The sequence below is a fragment of the Cheilinus undulatus genome, linkage group 24 (genome assembly GCF_018320785.1).
Source record: "Cheilinus undulatus linkage group 24, ASM1832078v1, whole genome shotgun sequence".
NCBI classification, from domain to species: domain Eukaryota; kingdom Metazoa; phylum Chordata; class Actinopteri; order Labriformes; family Labridae; genus Cheilinus; species Cheilinus undulatus.
This window is the reverse complement of record NC_054888.1, coordinates 20721410-20741401: the sequence shown is the minus strand read 5'-3', so window position 1 is coordinate 20741401 and position 19992 is coordinate 20721410. Positions and strand designations below refer to the sequence as shown.

Below are 19992 nucleotides of genomic sequence, written 5' to 3'. Positions count from 1 at the left end.
CCTTTAGCCAGCCCAGACTTCGGTGCATGCTGTTGATATTAGTGTCATATGGACATTGTAGAGCCAGGCGTGCTGCCTTGTTTTGTATCAGCTGCAGTCTACTTAAATCTTTTTTGTCACATTCGACCATATTAGTTGACAATAGTCCAGCTGTGAGAGAACAAGAGTATTCAGTACAAGTTCAGTTAATTCAGGGGTGAGAAATTTTCTGCTTCTCCTTACTACAGCCAAGGACCTTCCCATTTTACTGACAATAGATTCTATATGTTTTGACCAGGATAATTTGTTGTCTAAGGTAACACCCAAGAGTTTAATTTCCTTTACTTGCTCTATAGGTGAATTATTGATGCAGAGTTTAAGCTCTGGCTCTTGCCTCAGAGAATGATTAGACCCGAAAACTATGCTTTTTGTCTTGGATGTATTCAGTATAAGCTTGTTTTCTTGAATCCATTTTCCTATGATATTTAATTCCTTGTTCAAGGTGGTGGTCAAATCAGTAGGTGTAGTTGTTGATGTATATACTGTAATATCATCTGCGTACATTATTGATTTAGCATCTGATAGAACAAAAGGTAAATTATTTGTGTAAATAGAATAGAGCAGAGGGCTTAGGCAGCTACCTTGGGGAAGGCCACATTCTAAGGAGATATTGTCTGAAAAACTACCATTAAAGAAAACTCTTTGGGATCTATTTGTCAGATAGCTTTCCATCCAACTTACTGCTGATAGTCTAAATCCGTAACCCTCTAACTTCCTTAGAAGAAGCTTGTGATTGATCACATCAAAAGCAGCTGTAAAATCTAATAAGATTTCTCCACATATCTTTTTGTTGTCTACCTCTTTGTACCAATCGTCTGTCATTTGCGTGAGAGCTGTGCACGTAGAGTGTCCTTTTCTATAGGCATGCTGAGAATCTGTGATCATATTATTTTCTGAAAAGTATTCCTGTATTTGATCAGATACTGCCTTCTCCAGGATCTGACTTAGAGCTGATAGCAAGCTTATGGGCCGACTGTTAGGACCGTTAAGTGTTTCTTTTCTGTTTTTTGGCAGTGGCATGATTTTTGCTTCCTTCCAGAGCTGTGGAAAGATTTTGTTTTTCAAACTAGCATTCAATATATGACAAATAGGGTACAAAATGTAATTTTTTGACAACCTGATCAGTTTACCGTCTACATTGTCCATACCTGGTTGTTTGTCTGTGCAAGTTAACTTTATGAGTTTATCAATAGTTTCCACTTTTATTTCACTGAATTCAAAATGGCATAACTTTTCCTTCATGATTTTACTTATGTTTAGAGTGGACAGGTTATTTTCAGGTTTTCAGGTGGACAGGTTTTACCTGTCTGCAAACAAAAAAATTAAAAAGCTGAAATCAGTGTCATTTCAGAGTTCAAAAAGGTGTGCCTTTTAGGGCAGCAGGACGGAAAAGTGTGAGTTTGCTAACCATTGACATATCCCAGACTGATAATCTCCACACGTTGCATTCATCGAAAAGAAAATAGTTAATTTTTTTCTTTTAAAAAATTGTCTCATGTAAATAAACTGGCATTTAAAAGGTTAATATTATAAAAAAGAATTCACATTTGCCATACATAATGAGGACTGGAGGTAATGACACAAAAAACAACAACAAAAACATTTTTTTCAAGTTTAATATTTAAAAAAAATCCAGTGACTTAAAGGGGCTTTAAGGGGAAAAGTGTGAATTTATTTTTAAGTGGGGGCCTGAAGGTTAAAAGAAAAGTTTTTGCATTAGGTTAGAGTCCCTGACTGACTTTTTCCCCATGTTTTCAGATCGAGCATGACCCCCGAATGCCAGCCTACATCGCCACCCAGGGCCCACTGTCACACACCATCTCTGACTTCTGGCAGGTCCGTGAGACGAATAGTCTTATTTTCAACATGTGTAATCTCCAAATATGTAAATCAAAGTTAGACAAAAAAGGAGATATCGATAACTAAACATTTGCCATGAAAGAATTTCTTTCCATAATTTATAAAACATGAATATGTAAAACTAGAATGATGAAAGTCTGTTGTGTGTGGTTGTAGATGGTTTGGGAGAATGGCTGCACTGTGATCGTGATGATGTCGGCTCTGGTGGAGGACGGAGAGAAACAGTGCGACCGCTACTGGCCTGACGAGGGCTCGTCCCTCTACCACATCTACGAGGTGAGAGCAAAGCGTCTGTGTTTATGTGTTTGAAGGAGAGCGGAAAGTGAGCCCTCTAATAGCTCTGCTTTTCACCCTCAGGTTAACTTGGTGTCTGAACACATCTGGTGTAACGACTTCCTTGTGCGGAGCTTCTACCTGAAGAACGTGCAGACTCAGGAGACCCGGACCCTCACTCAGTTCCACTTCCTCAGCTGGCCGGCTCAGGGCATCCCCACCTCCACACGCCCCCTGCTTGACTTCCGCAGGTACTGCTACCTCCTGGATACAGTTGCTATCAAAATTATTCAACCCCCTTTGCAAATGAAAGGGAAAGTTTACAGACTTCCAGCTTTTTGCAATGAATAAATCAGACTAAAGCAATTCAGCACAACTAATACCCACTTGAAGCATTTGTTTTTGTTGAGCTATTTAAACTCCTTTTGTTTGATTTGTTCATTTCAAGCAGCTGAAAGTCTTCAAATGTTAAGGGGAAAAAAAGAGTAATACTTCTTTCATATATGACCTTTAACTTACCAAACCATCTTATGCCTTTGGTGTAAGATGTGTTTGAAACCCATCAGTTCAGCCAGTGTACAACAACATGAGTTTGTCATTCATTACAAACTACACATCAGCCTAAGGTGGAAAGAAAACAGGAGCTCAGCTAAAGGTAGGCCTCCATGAGGAGAGGATAAACAACAGCACCCTCTAGTGGGTCTTAGAGGCACATCACACAATGGAAAAAAAGGAAATAAATATCATAAACATCAGCAGGGGCCTAAAACGTCACAGTTCTTTACAGCATAAAGAATAAGTACATAATCATAATAAAACCGTACAAATTATACAAACCAATATAAACAGGAAGTCTGAAAAAGCCTCTTGTAATTTTCAAAAGTGTCCAAAATTTACAAAAGAACTAGTAAAACTGGCACTGACAAATCACACCATCATAAAATCCCTTACATTCTTGTCTTTCCTCCCTTCTCCCTCCCCCCTCTGCGATGGAGGTCAGCGGGGCCATGGCTTTAATGTGAACATATCTGTCTGTGTCATTCTTGTGGTTTGCAGCTAGTAGTCTGGGTCCAGTTGCATAGTCACAAAAATGATCATGGACTGATGTGGCTGCAGCAGGAGGTCCATCGCCGAAAAACTCTCCCCTTCTTAACCCCCTATCTGTCCGTCTATCTATCCACACATTAGGCATAAAATATAGATTTTTGCAGCACATTAATCTGCACAATTCCTTATATTTATTTATTTAGCCTTAACTTACAGAGATCATTCTTCATTGTTCATTTTTCTTCTCATTTTGTCTCTTTAGGAAAGTGAATAAGTGCTACCGAGGACGATCCTGCCCAATCATTGTGCACTGCAGGTACCTGAACAAAATTACGATGAAAAGAACTTGAAACATGAACTTCATTGCACCATTTATATCACTATCTTAAGTTAAAGATTAAAGGTTTTTTATATTGTTTCCACAGTGACGGTACAGGCCGGACTGGGACTTATATCCTGATTGACATGGTTCTCAATCGCATGGCCAAAGGTGAGAGTTTTTAGTGTTGTAAACTCTTGTTAGATATGATTTTTTGTCTTCATCTATTTAGAAACATGGGAACAAAGACATGAGGACATTTTTAGCATTTCAGTCCTCTGAACACACACCAATTGTTAGCTACAGTTTCACAGAGGAGATTCCACAGACATCTCACAGAAACTGACATGACTTTTTGTGCAGTTTTTAACTTGGTATATGATGTTTTACATGACCAATTTTGAAACGACATGCTATAACATGACGTTTTGTGCAATTTTTATTAAAGTGAAATATGTTTTTCATGACTAATTTTGCAAAGACGTGCTATAACATGCCTTTTTTTGCAAAGTAGTTAATCAGTTTATCTTGATGTGTTTTTTAATGTCTTGAACATGTTTTTTTTCTTTTTGTTCCCCTGCAGGTGTGAAAGAGATTGACATCGCTGCCACTCTGGAGCACGTCAGAGACCAGCGACCCGGGATGGTTCGCACCAAGGTCACTATTACTGACCGCATGCAATACATTGTTTGCATTTGTCACAGCTGTGGGCCTTCAAACACTCTAGACAGAACAATAAAGGCATTACTTTACTTCATCCCTGCTGTTTTTTTTTTTTTTTTAAATTTCATAACCCCTGCTGTTACCTGTCACGAGACACCAGGGGGAAGACGCCCCCCCCTGGCCCAGGTACTGGCTGCACTGGGTTTCAAACCCTAGCCTCTCCTGTGCTGGGTCTTGGTGAGTGTACAGAACTAGTCCACTGCACCACCAGTACCTTTTACACTCAGTGATGTTCTCCTGGCGCATTTATCATCTTCATTTTGTATGTTGGACTTTAAAATTCACTGAGCTGCAGAGAGATATTTCCCTTCTCACTTTGAACTCAAGTATTTGCCAAGCCTCAGGAAGCCTTGAACCAGTAACCTCCTGATCACCAGACAGCCCTCTATCTCCCAAAGCCACAGAGGCAGTCAACTGGTGTTATGTCCGAAAGCATTTCCCTTCTTTGTTTTGAGACAAATCTTGAAAACTTACCGAGCCATGGAAAGATTTGAACTTACAATCTTAGAATTCCCAAGCAATCCTCTATCTCACTAGCCTACAGAGACAGACACTCATCATGGTCTTCCAAGGGTTTCCCCTTCTTTATTTGGGGTCAGATCTTGAAAATTGGCCAAGCCATGTTAAGATTTGAACCTGGAACCTTCAGACTCCCAGACAGACCTCTATCCCGCTTTGCCACAGAGGCAGACACCTGTACAAGCTCCCAAAGATCATCCCTTCTTTCTTTGGACTCAAATCTTGAAAACCAACCATGTGTCGTTAAGATTTGAACCCAGACCCGCCAGTTTCTCTGGTAGCCCTGTATGCCTCCAGGCTACAGGAAGAGTTACACGTGCAAGTCTATCTGAAGTTTTCACTACTTCAAAATTAACCAAGCTTGCCTGCATTGGGTTTGAACTGGGAACCTTTAGATTGCTAATCAGTTTTCTGTCACTTTCAGCTACAGGATCAGACACCTGCTCAAGTTTCTCCAAAGCTTTCAGTCCTTTATTTGGATGTTGGACTTTCATCATTACCAAATCTGCTAAGCCAGCAATAATGTGATTTCTATGTTTGTTTCAGGACCAGTTTGAATTCGCCCTGACAGCAGTCGCTGAAGAGGTCAACGCCATCCTGAAAGCTCTGCCCCAGTGAAACCAGTGCGACCCAGACCAGCCTCCTGTCTGCACCCCGCCTCTCCCACTCCTACCTTCCTCTGTGTTTTCTCTCTAAAGTGATGATGATGATGGTGATGAAGATTGACTTTGTGCTACCTGCCTGTTGATGGATCGATCTACCTTCAAACACACTGGTGACAATAAAGTCTAAAAGAGTTAAACTATGAGATGATTTAAGGCCAGGAAGGATTAACATGGTCTGGAATCGGTTTGGACATGGATATGATGCATTCAAGGACACTCAGATGTAAAGAAGTTTTGTTTAGAAGAGAGTTAAGGGATAGGAAATACTACTACTACTACCACTAAGACTGCTTCACTTTAAAGGGATATTTTGGTCTTTTTGAAGTTGGGTTATATAAGGTACTTGGCAATGGTAGGGGCATAAGCCACTAGTGATTTCAGTGAGTGTAGCCAAGTTCCTTATACAACCCAACTTAAAAAAACAGCAAAATATCCCTTTAGTCCACAGGCTATTTTGCTGTTTTTTTAAATGCTTTTTCTCTGACAATACAAACAACCCAGAAAATGTTTATCTTGCTCATATTTGGCATCACTTTTTTTAGCCCAACCTCAACTTTAAATAAAACTATTTTTAAACTTTAACTTACTGTGCTAGACATAGGACTTCCAAAATACACACAAAAAAAATCAAAAATGTTGCTTTGAATTGCTTTAAAAAAAAAAAATTCAAAATATGAATGATAAATTAGGATGAATACATTATTTTCCAGAGGGATGCAATCTTATGACCTGCCTCATGGATACTTTCCAAACGTTCATGTGTTTTACAACACATCTGACTGCCTGTGAACGCACCATAACGCCAGGAAAACCTGCCTTAATAGTGATTCTCTCATTGGAGTGACGCAGAGATTTCATTTATGCTCTTAAATGTGGATGTAGTGGATAAATTGTGATTTTGTTGGGACAGTGTGAGGTTTTTGTCTTATTAGGCTGCAAAATTGATTCTTTAAGATTCCAGGAAGTCTTAAATATTGGGTCAAGAAAGGTTGAAACCCCTGGTGGAGTATGAGATGTTCTGAGGGAAGGTTCTCGTTTCCACCTCCTGCTCGGCCTGTACCTTCCTGCTGTCTCACCTCAACAAACACCCGCAGAAAATACGACCCATGTCTGTCTCTCTCTGTGCCATTCAGATCACTTCATGTCCCTGGATGAATATATATTGTTGTTTACCTCATGCAAGTCAAAAAATGAATAAAAAAATACCTAAAAATATAAAAAAAGATATTCTATGAAAAGAAGACAAGCTATTTTGTATCTGTGAGACCTTAAATAAATCTTTTCGTGTTTAAGTGCTGCAATCACTCGTGTGACTTCTGTGACTGTTTTAGTCTTGCCTCCTGAAGTTGAAGATTTATGCAGAAAGAGTGAATAAAAAATACTCAGAACTTCAACGCCATACTCCAGTGAATACTAGTTCATATCAGCAGATCTGATAAGAATTGTTAATATTTAAATTTGAAAAATACGTCTGCTGATGCCTCTGGACACAGCATCAGTGATGTTCCTGGAATCACTGGGTGTTTCAGGTCACTCAACAGCATACACCCTCATCCAGGTGACCCAGCCGGGGCTGATCAGACCTCGGCTTGTGTCCAGATGGCTAGCTAGCTACCAAGGATCTCCTCTCTTGAGCCACAGCCATCTTGAGGCCTTCTCTGCCGCTTTGGTGGTACTGCGGATGGCTCTCCTCTTCCTCTCTCCCTCAATGCCCAAATCACTGAAGGCTCTGGCCAAAGAACGGGCCTCCCAGTGGAGGTGGGCTGCCAAACCCCTGCAACCCACCTCCACTGGGAGGCACCTCACTCTCCATCCAGCCTGTTGACAGTCGCTGACCAGTCCCGTGTATTTTGAGAGCTTCCCCTCCAAGGCAGTCTTCCCATGGGACCGTCAACTCCAGCAGCATGGCCTGCTTGGTGTTCTCAGACAACAACGATGTCTGGACACAGGGTAGTAGCAGCGACGTGGTTAACCCAGGGGAACTTCAGCTGCCGGTTTCTTGCGGAGATCAGGATGCCTGCAGGTGTTCTGGCTGCAGGGGCTGCCTGCTCCCCGGTTCTGACAAAAGCGATGGTTTTCTTGGAGAGACAGTACTGCTTTACCCACTCAAATCCTGTGCTGATGGCTTCAGCGATGGTCTCAAACAGTTTCTCTTCCACAACACACCAATATGGAACGATTGAGATGTATATGATAAAAAAGAAATCTTTCTATTTTAGAGAGTGGTTTGATCGATGAATTTGGTCTGTTTTACATTTAATAGGTGACACAGGTAATATTTTTGATTTCACAGAATTCAGTAATAAATACAACTTAAACTGCACCCAAAAAGAATATAATAATGTAGTTCATGCAATTTCACAAGGTCTTGTAACTACAATCAAAGGATATTTGTTTTATGACTCAACAGTTCCTCATCTGTACCCTGTTCATTTTTTTTCAGATGAAAAATGCAAAAAAAAAATTTAAGATCATTGCTCTCAAAAGAGTGTTTCCCTTCACCCTTAAAAAAGAAGTTTTTGTTTTTTGTTGAAATTTTCTATTCCACCTAAAGCCAAAGAAGTGCACTTCAAAAGAATTAATGAGATTTATCCATATAGAGATTTTATGCACCCTAAGTTTAATATTGATTCAAATGAATCAACATTCTGCAAAAATTGAACACCTTTTCTTTTCTTGTAATACTTCTGATTTATTTTGGAAAAAAGTTTCAGAAATGGATTTCTGATCATAATTTGCCTTTGTCAACATTAACATATAATGTTAAGATCTTGTGTACTTTTGGAGGAATCCAAGTTGGAATTTCTGTTTAATAACCTATTAATCCTTGCAGAACACTTTATCCATAAATGTAAGTTTATGAATGTTAATCCACACTTGCTGGTCTTTTTGGTCAAATCAAATAATGCACAATGCCTCTCTGAGCATGTTTCTTTTCTTTTGATCAGACCCCCTTTAATTGGCTTTCTGTGGTTGTTTTGGGGTTTTAATGTTGTTTGTTCATTATATTGTTCTGCTCAGTCTCTGAATGAAACACAGGACAATGACTATTTTTTTCTCTTTTATTTGTTTGCACAATTAAAACCAGAAGGTTAACACACTTAGCTCACTGGAATGTGCATTTAAACAGGAATGAGTCCGTTTTCATTTTGCAACCACAGAACTGTAGTATTACACTCATGGACTTTTGTGGAATCTTAAGTGAGCCATAGATGTTTCAGGAGCTCAGTACTCCTCTCCTTCATCCTCCTCCCCGATGCTGTCAGTGCCCACCTCCTCATAATCCTTCTCCAGAGCAGCCATGTCCTCTCTGGCCTCTGAGAACTCGCCCTCCTCCATCCCCTCTCCAACGTACCAGTGGACGAAGGCCCTCTTGGCGTACATCAGGTCAAACTTGTGGTCCAGTCGAGCCCAGGCCTCGGCGATGGCCGTGGTGTTGCTCAGCATGCACACGGCCCTCTGCACCTTGGCCAGGTCTCCTCCAGGAACCACAGTGGGGGGCTGGTAGTTGATGCCCACCTTGAAGCCTGTGGGACACCAGTCCACAAACTGGATGGTGCGCTTTGTTTTGATGGTGGCGATGGCCGAGTTGACATCTTTGGGCACCACATCTCCACGGTAGAGGAGGCAGCAAGCCATGTATTTGCCGTGGCGAGGGTCACATTTCACCATCTGATTGGCTGGCTCAAAGCAGGCGTTGGTGATGTCAGCAACTGACAGCTGCTCGTGATAGGCCTTCTCTGCAGAGATCACCGGGGCGTAGGTGGCCAGAGGGAAGTGGATACGGGGATAGGGCACCAGGTTGGTCTGGAACTCTGTCAGGTCCACATTCAGGGCACCGTCAAAGCGCAGCGAGGCGGTGATGGAGGAGACGATCTGTCCAATCAGCCTGTTCAGGTTGGTGTAGGTGGGACGCTCGATGTCCAGGTTCCTGCGGCAGATGTCGTAGATGGCCTCGTTGTCCACCATGAAGGCACAGTCGGAGTGCTCCAGGGTGGTGTGGGTGGTCAGGATGGAGTTGTAGGGCTCCACCACAGCGGTGGACACCTGGGGGGCCGGGTAGACGGCGAACTCCAGCTTGGACTTCTTACCATAGTCCACAGAGAGACGCTCCATCAGCAGAGAGGTGAAGCCAGAGCCGGTTCCTCCTCCAAAGGAGTGGAAGATGAGGAAACCTTGGAGCCCTGTGCACTGGTCAGCCTGGGAAAAAAAAAACGGTGAATAACATTTTTAGCAACATGGAGTCTGTGTGCATGCTTTTCTTTTTTATTTTAAGAAGCAACAGATTCCTAAAACAAAATATCAACTTTCAGGACATGACAAGTACTCAAGCTCACCAGTTTGCGTGTTCTGTCAAGAACAAGGTCAATGATCTCCTTTCCAACAGTGTAGTGGCCGCGGGCATAGTTGTTTGCTGCGTCCTCCTTGCCAGTGATCAGCTGTTCAGGGTGGAAGAGCTGTCGGTATGTTCCAGTACGCACTTCATCTAAGAGGAGAAGACGAGGCAGGCTCAGTGATGCTCCACTTCACACAGACTGAAACAATCCAAGCTAAAACATCTAATCCTATGCACTAGAGTTATTTGACTATTTAATCTAATAAGTCACTGATCATCAACTGGCGGCCCACGGGCCATATCAGGCCCCCCAAAGCTTCCTATCCAGCCCTCAGCAGATCATTAAATTCAGAAACGGCAGAAAAGAAGATGTGGTTTTATGGGTATCTGTTGGCTACAGCTGTTCAATCAAAATGAATAATTGAAATAGTTTTAGAATGACTTAATATTTAATCTGTTTTTACAAGAATGCCTTTGTCAGCCATTAATACATATCTAAAAACTGGTTTTTAAAAAATAGGTTGGAAATGTTGCAAAAATGGTCAGAAAAAGTGGTGAAACGGGGTAAGAGAGTGGCAAAAATGGGTGATGACTTTCAAAATGGGTTGTGGAGTGGCACAAAGGGACAAAAATTGACAGGTAAAGTGGTGAAAACAGTGGCAAAAATGGGTACAAGAGGAAAAAGGGGCAACACATATCAAAAATGGGCAAAAATGGTGGGAAAAAAGCAATGAAAAAGGGTTAAAAAGTGGCACAACAGATGAAAAGTTGCAACAAATTGTGGCACAAAGGGGATAAAACATGAAAGAAAATTGGTAAAAATAGGTAAAAGAATGAGAAAAATTTGGTTACATGGGCAAAAAGAAGTAAAAAGTATAAAAAATAAGTTAAAAGTGGCAAAATTATAGCAAACATAGCCTGGCAAAGTAGTGGAAAGGGGTTAAAAAGTGGCACACAGGGGCTATAATTGGCAGGAAATTGGCTAAAAGGGGGTTAAAGAGTGGCAAAATGGGCGAAAAGTGGCAAAAAAATATAGAAATGGGTTTAGAGTGGGAAAAAAGGTTGCAGAAATTAAATAACACAGTTAAAAGTGGTTAAAAATGGTAAAAAAAAATAGCCAACATTGTCCTTAAGGTTCTATTTTCTGGGTTTTCAGGGGTCCATTCTCTGGGATTTGAAAGGAAATACAACTACTAATACAATAATATGTTAATTAGGCAAAAATATTTTTTATTTCTGTTTATATGAAAGCCCTCAGAGTCTCTGCCAAGACTAAGTCTGGCCCTGGTGCGATGTACTTGATGACCCCGTCATAAGTCATTTATATGTCTGCAGTATTTCTTGCACACCACCAACATGGTTGCAGTGGTTCAGCTTTTTTTCTTACCGATGACTGTTGGCTCCAGATCGACAAAGATGGCTCTAGGAACGTGTTTCCCAGCTCCAGTCTCACTGAAAAAGGTGTTGAAGGAATCGTCTCCCCCTCCGATGGTCTTGTCGCTTGGCATCTGACCGTCAGGCTGGATGCCGTGCTCCAGGCAGTACAGCTCCCAGCATGCATTGCCCATCTGGGCTCCGGCCTGGCCAACATGCATAGAAATACACTCACGCTGTAGAGAGAGAAAAAATAATCAGTCTTTATCTTCAATTCTTCATTTTTTAATTACTGATGTGAATATGAAGTAAACTTAAGTCTGCAGGACACGGACTAGAACCTTTACATGCTCGCCATGGCATATCCAGGTTTGATTTGCAGTATCCATTTGTAATTTCACATATGGCGCAAAAAAAGTTGAGAAATTAATTCTTAGCCTTCTTTTTCCACATTTCTACCATTTTAATTGTCATGAAAACAGCAGTTGAGCTCAGGAGTTTTTAAAAGAAGTGATATTGTGATGCCTTTTCTTTCTTTAATACATGTTGGAAAGGAAAATACACTGTTTTATAAGATTAGTGTAAGAAACATTTGGATATTACAATCAAAATAAGGACATTTGGAATTAAAGTTTACTCTCCACTTAAAAAACATATGTACAAAACTGTTTTAGTACTCTAATTATTTCATAATGCACAATCACTGGGATAATATCAAGAACTCAATAACTGCACTGTAGTTTATAACATGTCTGACCTGATCCAAATTAAATCAGCATTTTATTTTACAGAGTATTTTTCAGTTACTCCGAGGGTAGATTAAACAGATATTGGGAGTTTCATGCCTGCATGAAAATGGTGACTGCTTGTAAAATTTTCACATGCCGAGATAGAAAACAGTGCTTTAAACACAAAATAAATTCTTATTTATCATGTTATGACATTGATGTAGGAGCCATTTATTTTTGGTTTGATATTTAGTTTGTTTATATTTGTTAGTAATTTTTTTAAGTTACTTTTGGCAGTTTTCTTCATTTAGAATATATATCTGACAGGATTTATTTCTAGCCATTTAGTAAGTTTAGTTTCTCATTATTAGTTGTTTAGTTTAGCTAGGTGGTTGGGTTATGCTTTAGGCACCTGAGGTGATACAAATATGCAGGTAGTTAGAGGACCAGCATGCACCAGGGTTGACCTATGATTTTTTTTTACTCTATGTAGTGGCTACTTGTCTGAAGAAAAAGGGAAAATTCAACTAAATTTAATAACTTAAGTCAAACCGATATTGATGCCAGTGGGGGTGCAATGCATTTAGGCAAAAAAAAGAGTCAATTCCAGAGATCTGTGATGTATTAATTGTATACATGCCTATTAAAAACTGAGTTTATTTCACTTTGCCTGCAGCTTTACAGCTCTCAAGTAACCGTAACATGACTCAGTATGTGACACTGCTGGCAAGATGACTCATGTTAATTCAGAAGGACAAAAATCCCCAGCCACTTTATTTAACAAAGTAATGCAACACTTAAAAATATATACCTATATTTAAAAGAAGAGGAATGCATTTACTCTACATGGTAACTTTATAGATTTAAACAAGACAAACCAGTAGAGGAGTAGTAAATGATTAAATTAAGTAATGCAACACATGAAATTGTTCATTTTTTCTGTTAAATATGTAAGAAGTCATACATTTGTATATTTTTCTGTATTGTTATGAAAAAATAAAGTCAAATAAACAAAAAACATAATCTCCTAAACTTTATTTTCGCCGACCAAAATCATCCACATGAGAATTAAACCTTCTGTCGGGTTAGACGGACTTTTTTCAGCCTCTGGTGAAACTTTCTGTTTCTAAGGCGGGCTTGCACAGCCGCGTGGTGGCTTCCTGCAGTCATGTGGGGGGAGGGGAGGGGGGGGGGGGGGTTGCGCATAACTTCAAACTGCGCAGGCGCAACCAGAGCTCTGTGAAAAAAGGTGACTCAAAAAACGCCAAAGAGGGACAGTCACAGGTTCTACCCCCAGCCTGCCCCCGCTACACTGAAAAATTCCTACCTCTGTGTAACGTTCACGGACAGGGCGTTGACTGATGGCGCCTCGTGGTTTGGCATGTCCCCCTGGGTTTTTAGAGTTTATTTATTCGGGACGGTCATTGAAAACACACGACCTCCAGATAACGGTTATAACTACAGAAAACGTTAAAACGGGTAAGAAGTTCGATGCTTTAGAGTTTGAGGGTTCATCACTGTTTTTCAGCCATTTTGTGCTAAACTGCGCCACAGACGTGATAACCTTCCAAATAACTTAAACAACGGTAGCAAAGCCCGAGAATCACATTAGAGTTAAATTAGAGGAACTACAGTAGTTCCTAAGTGACTTTAGACCCATTTATTTGCATACAGCGTATCAGAAGTCGATCTATTTCATGTAAAATGTTTCCATTTAAGAAAAACTTGTAAAATTGTCTATCTTAGCATATTGAATTATTTTTGCAGTGTTCAGCATTACTCACCATTTTGATATAGTTTCTCCTTCTCTCCGACGTCGATGAATCGGTTTCTGAAGGCAGCACTGACTGAGGAGGGGCCGCTGGGTTTATTTATACTTTTTCAGGTAGGCGGAGCTACGGCGGCCGTTTGAACGTCCTTTTGGCGGCAGCGAACGTTAACTGTACTGCTGCATTCAAGTACGGCTCGAAATATACGCTTCCAGCTCTACAGCTTCCTCATTCAGCCATTTAATTTTTTTAAAATGAACTTTATTGAATAACAGAGGAACAATGACCAAATCTAATAACTGTTCAGAACAAAATCCACCTCCCCAGAAGAAAATTACATTTGCAACTAGAACTATTATGTATTTGTGTGTCAAATTTTCCAGCTTGGGCAGTTCTAAGTTTTAATGGATTTGTTTAACAAGGAAATGTCTTTTCTGGGTGCCTTCCACAATGTGGGAAATTTAGCATGTCGACATTTGTGTATGTAAAATATGAATCAGCCATCAATACAACTAGGAACGTGAAACATGGCTCTCTTCCTTCTTGTGCATTCAGTGTAATCAGGAAATACAGAATTGCCTGGGCCCCTGAAAAACTAGAGACTGGGCCCTCTTGGAGTCATGGTTTATTGATGATACTAATGTATGTGTGTACTTTTCAAACCATTTTAGCCACATCTTTCTGCCACTAATATTCAATTTTTGGCCCCTATTAACCAATTTATGACAGTTTTACCTATTTTTGCCACTTTTAGACCATTTCTTGACACTTTTTTGCCACTTGTCAACCATTTTAGCCTCTTCTTTTAGCCCTATTAACCTACTTTTGCCAGTTTTAACCCCTTTTTGATGCATTTTACCCAAATTGACCACTTCTTCTTGCTACAATATCCAATTTTTGCCAGTTTTACTAATTTTATGCCACTTTTGGACCTATTTTTTTTAGCCTATTTGACACTTGTTACCTATTGTAGCCTCTTCTTTTTGTCCCTTTAAGCTACATTTGCTGCTCTCTGCCCAGTTTTATGACTTTCTTGCCAATTATAACCTCTTTTTGCCACTTTTTGTCACTTCTCAACCATTTTAAGCACTTTTTTTGGCACTTGTTACCTATTTATGCTGCTTTTTGCCCAATTTTACAATTTCTTTTTCCCTCTTTTTGACCCCTTTTTGACACTTTTTGTCACTTGTCACCAATTTTTCCCCTTTTTGCCCCTTGTAACCCTTTTTTGGCACTCTATGCCCAATTTGCCACTATGAACCCATCTTTGCCACTTCTTACACATTTTTGGTTCCTTTCCATAATTATTCTCTTTTTAATTAAAGTTATCATAGTTTCTTCTACTTCACTGCTACTACTACTATACTATTCATAACTTTTAAGTTACATTTTATATTTCTCATGTTGTATTTATTCATTGTCTTTAATGGCATGCTCTTGTTTACACTATTTTTTGTTTCTATATTTTTGTTGTATTTACTTATTGTCTCTAATAGCCTGCTCTGTTAACATCACTTTTGCTGCTGTAAATTCCCCCTAGTGGGACTAACAAAGGAATATCTTATCTTATCTCTTATCTTTATTTTCTGTCATCCTGACATTGGTGCAAATCTTGGCTTAGCTCTGAAGTCTGGCATTATGTTCTTTATCATGTAGTCCAGAGTGCCCATCCACATTGTAAACATTACCGATAAAAAGGTTATTCTGATTTAAGAAAAGGCTTTAAGTTAGCCTCATCTTTGCAGTTTGACCAGAGTAGCGCTGGGAGTTTGGTTCTTTTTTGTGATCTGGAACATTTGGCTTGGCTCACCAAGAGCCAACTCTTTTGGCTCTCAAACGGCTTTTCATTTGAATTCCAGTGTGGATTTATTTGACCTGCCAAGTTTAGCAACGTCTCAAACGTAATTGATATTTCTGTTGGTGTTTTACTCCAATTATGCTTAATTTTTCCGGTTAATGGAATTACACCATTATTTTTCATAATATCCTCTCCCCCAAAAATCAATCACATTAACACAGAGACACACACAAATTATATAAAATAATAAAACTGAAAGTAATAATGACACACAACGGATCTCAAATGGGATCTGAAACTTAAGGTTCATGTAAAAGAGCCAGTTCTTTGAACCGACTCGTTTATGAATGACCCATCACTAGACCAGGGTACGCTGACCAAGAACTAAGAAAAGCTATAAATCCTTTTTTTAATGTAGTTTCAACTAAAGAATGATATGGTTTTCCAAACAGACTTAATTTTAGTCTCCTTGTTTCCAAACAAGGGGTGTAGAAGGGGGACCTGAGGGGACCATACTACTCCAAAAAAGTTCACTCTGCATTCATTTATTCAATTAAAATATAAGAAAACACATCAATAAATTCAAGGTAAGGATCTAAAATGACTTCAAACTAAGCACTTAAAAAGACTAATGAAAATAAGGAGGATTATTTACACCTAACTTGGCCATGAACATGAATGCAATTAAAATATAATGAAAGTTTAAAGCAGTGTCACTGATAGCCACTCCTCATTTATTCATTAGGAAAGAAAACTGAACTGTGAAACCTCTTGCAGGAAATAATCCAGATCTAGTTCAGAGGTAGGCTGATTCATGAGAGGTCAATGTCCAGCAGTTATGAAAGAAGGAAGTGAGTGTAGTACGCATTGATTCAGGTGTGAAACCTGTCTCATTCTTAGAATAATAGCAGTAAGAAAGCAAAGTCTTCACTCCAAATGCTTTAGACAAAAAAATAATGATTGCAGGTCCTTCAGTGCTTTACGTTTGCTAATAAAATCTGATAAATGGAAAAATGTTCTACAATAAAAGACCTGCTTGTCATTGCAGTTTTAATATTCTTCTCCCTCTTCCTCTCCTTCATCCTCCTCCCCGATGCTGTCAGTGCCCACCTCCTCATAATCCTTCTCCAGAGCAGCCATGTCCTCTCTGGCCTCTGAGAACTCGCCCTCCTCCATCCCCTCTCCAACGTACCAGTGGACGAAGGCCCTCTTGGCGTACATCAGGTCAAACTTGTGGTCCAGTCGAGCCCAGGCCTCGGCGATGGCCGTGGTGTTGCTCAGCATGCACACGGCCCTCTGCACCTTGGCCAGGTCTCCTCCAGGAACCACAGTGGGGGGCTGGTAGTTGATGCCCACCTTGAAGCCTGTGGGACACCAGTCCACAAACTGGATGGTGCGCTTTGTTTTGATGGTGGCGATGGCCGAGTTGACATCTTTGGGCACCACATCTCCACGGAATAACAAGCAGCAGGCCATGTACTTGCCGTGGCGAGGGTCACATTTCACCATCTGATTGGCTGGCTCGAAGCAGGCGTTGGTGATCTCTGCCACTGACAGCTGCTCATGATAGGCCTTCTCTGCAGAGATCACAGGGGCATAGGTGGCCAGAGGGAAGTGGATACGGGGATAGGGCACCAGGTTGGTCTGGAACTCTGTCAGGTCCACATTCAGGGCACCGTCAAAGCGCAGCGAGGCGGTGATGGAGGAGACGATCTGTCCAATCAGCCTGTTCAGGTTGGTGTAGGTGGGACGCTCGATGTCCAGGTTCCTGCGGCAGATGTCGTAGATGGCCTCGTTGTCCACCATGAAGGCGCAGTCGGAGTGCTCCAGGGTGGTGTGGGTGGTCAGGATGGAGTTGTAGGGCTCCACCACAGCGGTGGACACCTGGGGGGCCGGGTAGATGGCGAACTCCAGCTTGGACTTCTTACCATAGTCCACAGAGAGGCGCTCCATCAGCAGAGAGGTGAAGCCAGAGCCGGTTCCCCCTCCAAAGGAGTGGAAGATGAGGAAACCTTGGAGCCCTGTGCACTGGTCAGCCTGAAGGAGAGGAAATCATCTTTTATCTAAAGCTGATGAAATAAAATCTTAAGTCCCTGTGAGTAAACTCACCAGTTTGCGAATCCTGTCAAGAACTAGGTCAATAGTCTCTTTTCCGATGGTGTAGTGTCCACGAGCGTAGTTGTTGGCTGCATCTTCCTTTCCAGTGATCAGCTGTTCAGGGTGGAAGAGCTGCCGATAGGTTCCTGTGCGGACCTCATCTAGAATCAGGAAAATCAAATGGAATCAGATATTTGGATTCCTACTTCATTGTCAATGACAGTCTCATGATCCTACCGATGACTGTTGGCTCCAGATCCACAAACACGGCTCTAGGAACGTGTTTCCCTGCTCCAGTCTCACTGAAGAAGGTGTTGAAGGAGTCGTCTCCTCCTCCGATGGTTTTGTCGCTGGGCATCTGGCCATCAGGTTGGATGCCGTGCTCCAGACAGTACAGCTCCCAGCATGCATTACCAATCTGAGCTCCAGCTTGGCCGACGTGGACAGAGATACACTCACGCTGCAAGAACAAGTGGTTCGGATGGTATAGGAAAAATATTTCACAAACCTCAGTAAGCTGGCTAAGCAGTTAAAAATTCAGCTGAACAACAGAATCAGATGATAATTGTTTTGCAGCCATAAAGTCAGACAGACAGTTTTCCTTATGTGCTTTACAGTAAAATTAGAATAATAAAGCCTTCCTCACCATGTTTCCGTCACTAGCAGTCCCTCGTCACCTGAAATGAGCGGCTGGGGATGTTGTGTCAAGTACAAGTGCAGGACGCTGCTTTATAGTGCCTCATCACTAGGCAACAACCCGGCATGTTGTGGTAACTGGAGGAGCTGGAGAGGCAAACGTCGTCTCTTTTGAAGAAAGTTGAGGAGGAAGGAGCTCAAAAATCAACTGGTATGCACCCCCGCACAGATCTAACTAAGGAGGGCCGTTGTTACACAAATGAGTAACCACCAACAAAGACCAGGGGACCGTGAAACATGACCCATGTCTGTTTGCCCTCTCCTCTAATTTCACGTCTTAGATTTGAGGTATGTTGGCTGTTGTTGTCCTGCACTGAGCAGGTACATGTTCAGACTTGTACGAGTGCTCTTTAACAGGCGGTCTTTTATCTGCTAACAGTCCTAAACTCTCAGTTTTCACAGAGGGAGGGGTTGTGCATGCAAAGATATACAACTGTAATGTAGAGGAGAGCGATGTTGACCAAAAATCATACCAGGTTGTTTTTCATACTTTGATTTGCACAAATACCCACCATGAAACGGAACTTCAGCAGAACAGATACCTCGCCCCGGATGTGGGAAACCACGACACCCCCCTGGAGCCAGACCTGGGGGGAGAGCTCACGGGCGAGTGTCTCCATAGGGCCTGGTTGAGTTCAACCTGAAGGAACTACATAGAGCCGCCCCCCTGTGGACCCACCACCTGCAGGGGCAGGCATGGTGGCTGGATGCAGTTTACACTAGGTGGCAGGGAAAGGCGTCGCTTGGCGTGCCAACCCCTGGTGGCGCAGACTAACTATTGGTACATGGAAGTCACCTCTCTGGTGGGAGCTGGTGCAGGAAGTCAGCAAAATCAAGGTCCACTCTTACCTGCATAATAACCACCCTTATCAAAGCAACACATATCTTTTTGTTATTTATTTGTGCATTCGTAAATCGCCTTCTCAAAGGAAGAAATGGGTTAAATGGGCAAAAATGGGAGCAAGAAATTGTGAAATTTGGTTAAAATTGATGTAAAAAGTGGTGAAATGGTGTTGAGAGTGGCAATAATTGGTCAACAGAGGTATCAACAGGTGTAAAGTGGCAAGAGTTGGTTTAGAAGTGGCAAAAACAGACAGAAATAATGATGAGAAGGGTTTAAAAGTGACAAAAATGGCTTAAAAGTGAACAAAATAGGCAGAAAAAAGGTGATATGGAATTGAAAAGTAGTAGAAATGTATTTAAAGTGGTAAAAATCGGTGGGTAAGTGATGAGAACTGGTTTAATGTTGGAAAATTGGTGTATAAACGAGGCAAAAATGGGCGCAAATTGCACAAAAATGGGGAAAAGTCGCAAATAGTGGCAAAAGTGTGTGAGAAAAGTGGTTAAAAAGTGGCAAAATAAATACTGTCAACATCAGAACCCGATAATCATTTGATATTTTTCTGCCCCATAATGTGGTAACTGGTAACAAGGATGCTAGCACCCATAGCACCACTGATATCATCAATAAATCACAACCGAGGAGCGCCCATTCTCTGGGATTGTCAGGGGCACAGGCAGTTCTATTTGCAGGCCTGTGTGCAGACTGACTTTTCATGTATTTTTAAACATTTCTTTGATTTCAGAATAAAGCTCACCAAATGACCATGTTTTTATTTTACACTGGACTAATTATATGCATATGTTTTCATAAAAATTGGTTAAAATGTACAATTTCAAATAATTTAAAGAATATTCTTAGCTTTTTTTTATGCATGTGGTGCTGGTCCTGACCCCCATGTTGGGAAC

At 41.2% G+C, this 19992-nt stretch overlaps 2 protein-coding genes and 1 pseudogene across 3 annotated transcripts in view; 1 reads left to right on the top strand and 2 right to left on the bottom strand.

Annotated features, from left to right (window-relative positions):
- LOC121506481 (receptor-type tyrosine-protein phosphatase-like N) overlaps window positions 1-6704 on the top strand; it is a 39800-nt gene extending 33096 nt beyond the window's left edge. For both annotated transcript variants that reach the window (XM_041782316.1, XM_041782314.1), the window contains 7 exons: window positions 1798-1875; window positions 2056-2175; window positions 2257-2423; window positions 3482-3535; window positions 3645-3709; window positions 4122-4195; window positions 5327-6704. In XM_041782316.1, the coding sequence (XP_041638250.1) occupies window positions 1798-1875; window positions 2056-2175; window positions 2257-2423; window positions 3482-3535; window positions 3645-3709; window positions 4122-4195; window positions 5327-5398 (630 nt within the window). In that variant the 3' untranslated portion in view covers window positions 5399-6704. The remainder of the gene's footprint in view (window positions 1-1797; window positions 1876-2055; window positions 2176-2256; window positions 2424-3481; window positions 3536-3644; window positions 3710-4121; window positions 4196-5326) is intronic.
- A 1789-nt stretch (window positions 6705-8493) lies between these two features.
- LOC121506094 (tubulin alpha chain-like) lies at window positions 8494-13801 on the bottom strand. Its single transcript, XM_041781623.1, has 4 exons — window positions 13668-13801; window positions 11169-11391; window positions 9783-9931; window positions 8494-9645 (listed from the first exon to the last, which is right to left on the bottom strand). The coding sequence occupies exons 1-4, from the start codon at window positions 13668-13670 to the stop codon at window positions 8671-8673; spliced, it is 1350 nt and encodes a 449-aa protein (XP_041637557.1). The 5' UTR covers window positions 13671-13801; the 3' UTR covers window positions 8494-8670.
- A 2684-nt stretch (window positions 13802-16485) lies between these two features.
- On the bottom strand, window positions 16486-18311 carry LOC121506092 (annotated as a pseudogene).
- Between the last annotated feature and the right edge of the window lie 1681 nt (window positions 18312-19992).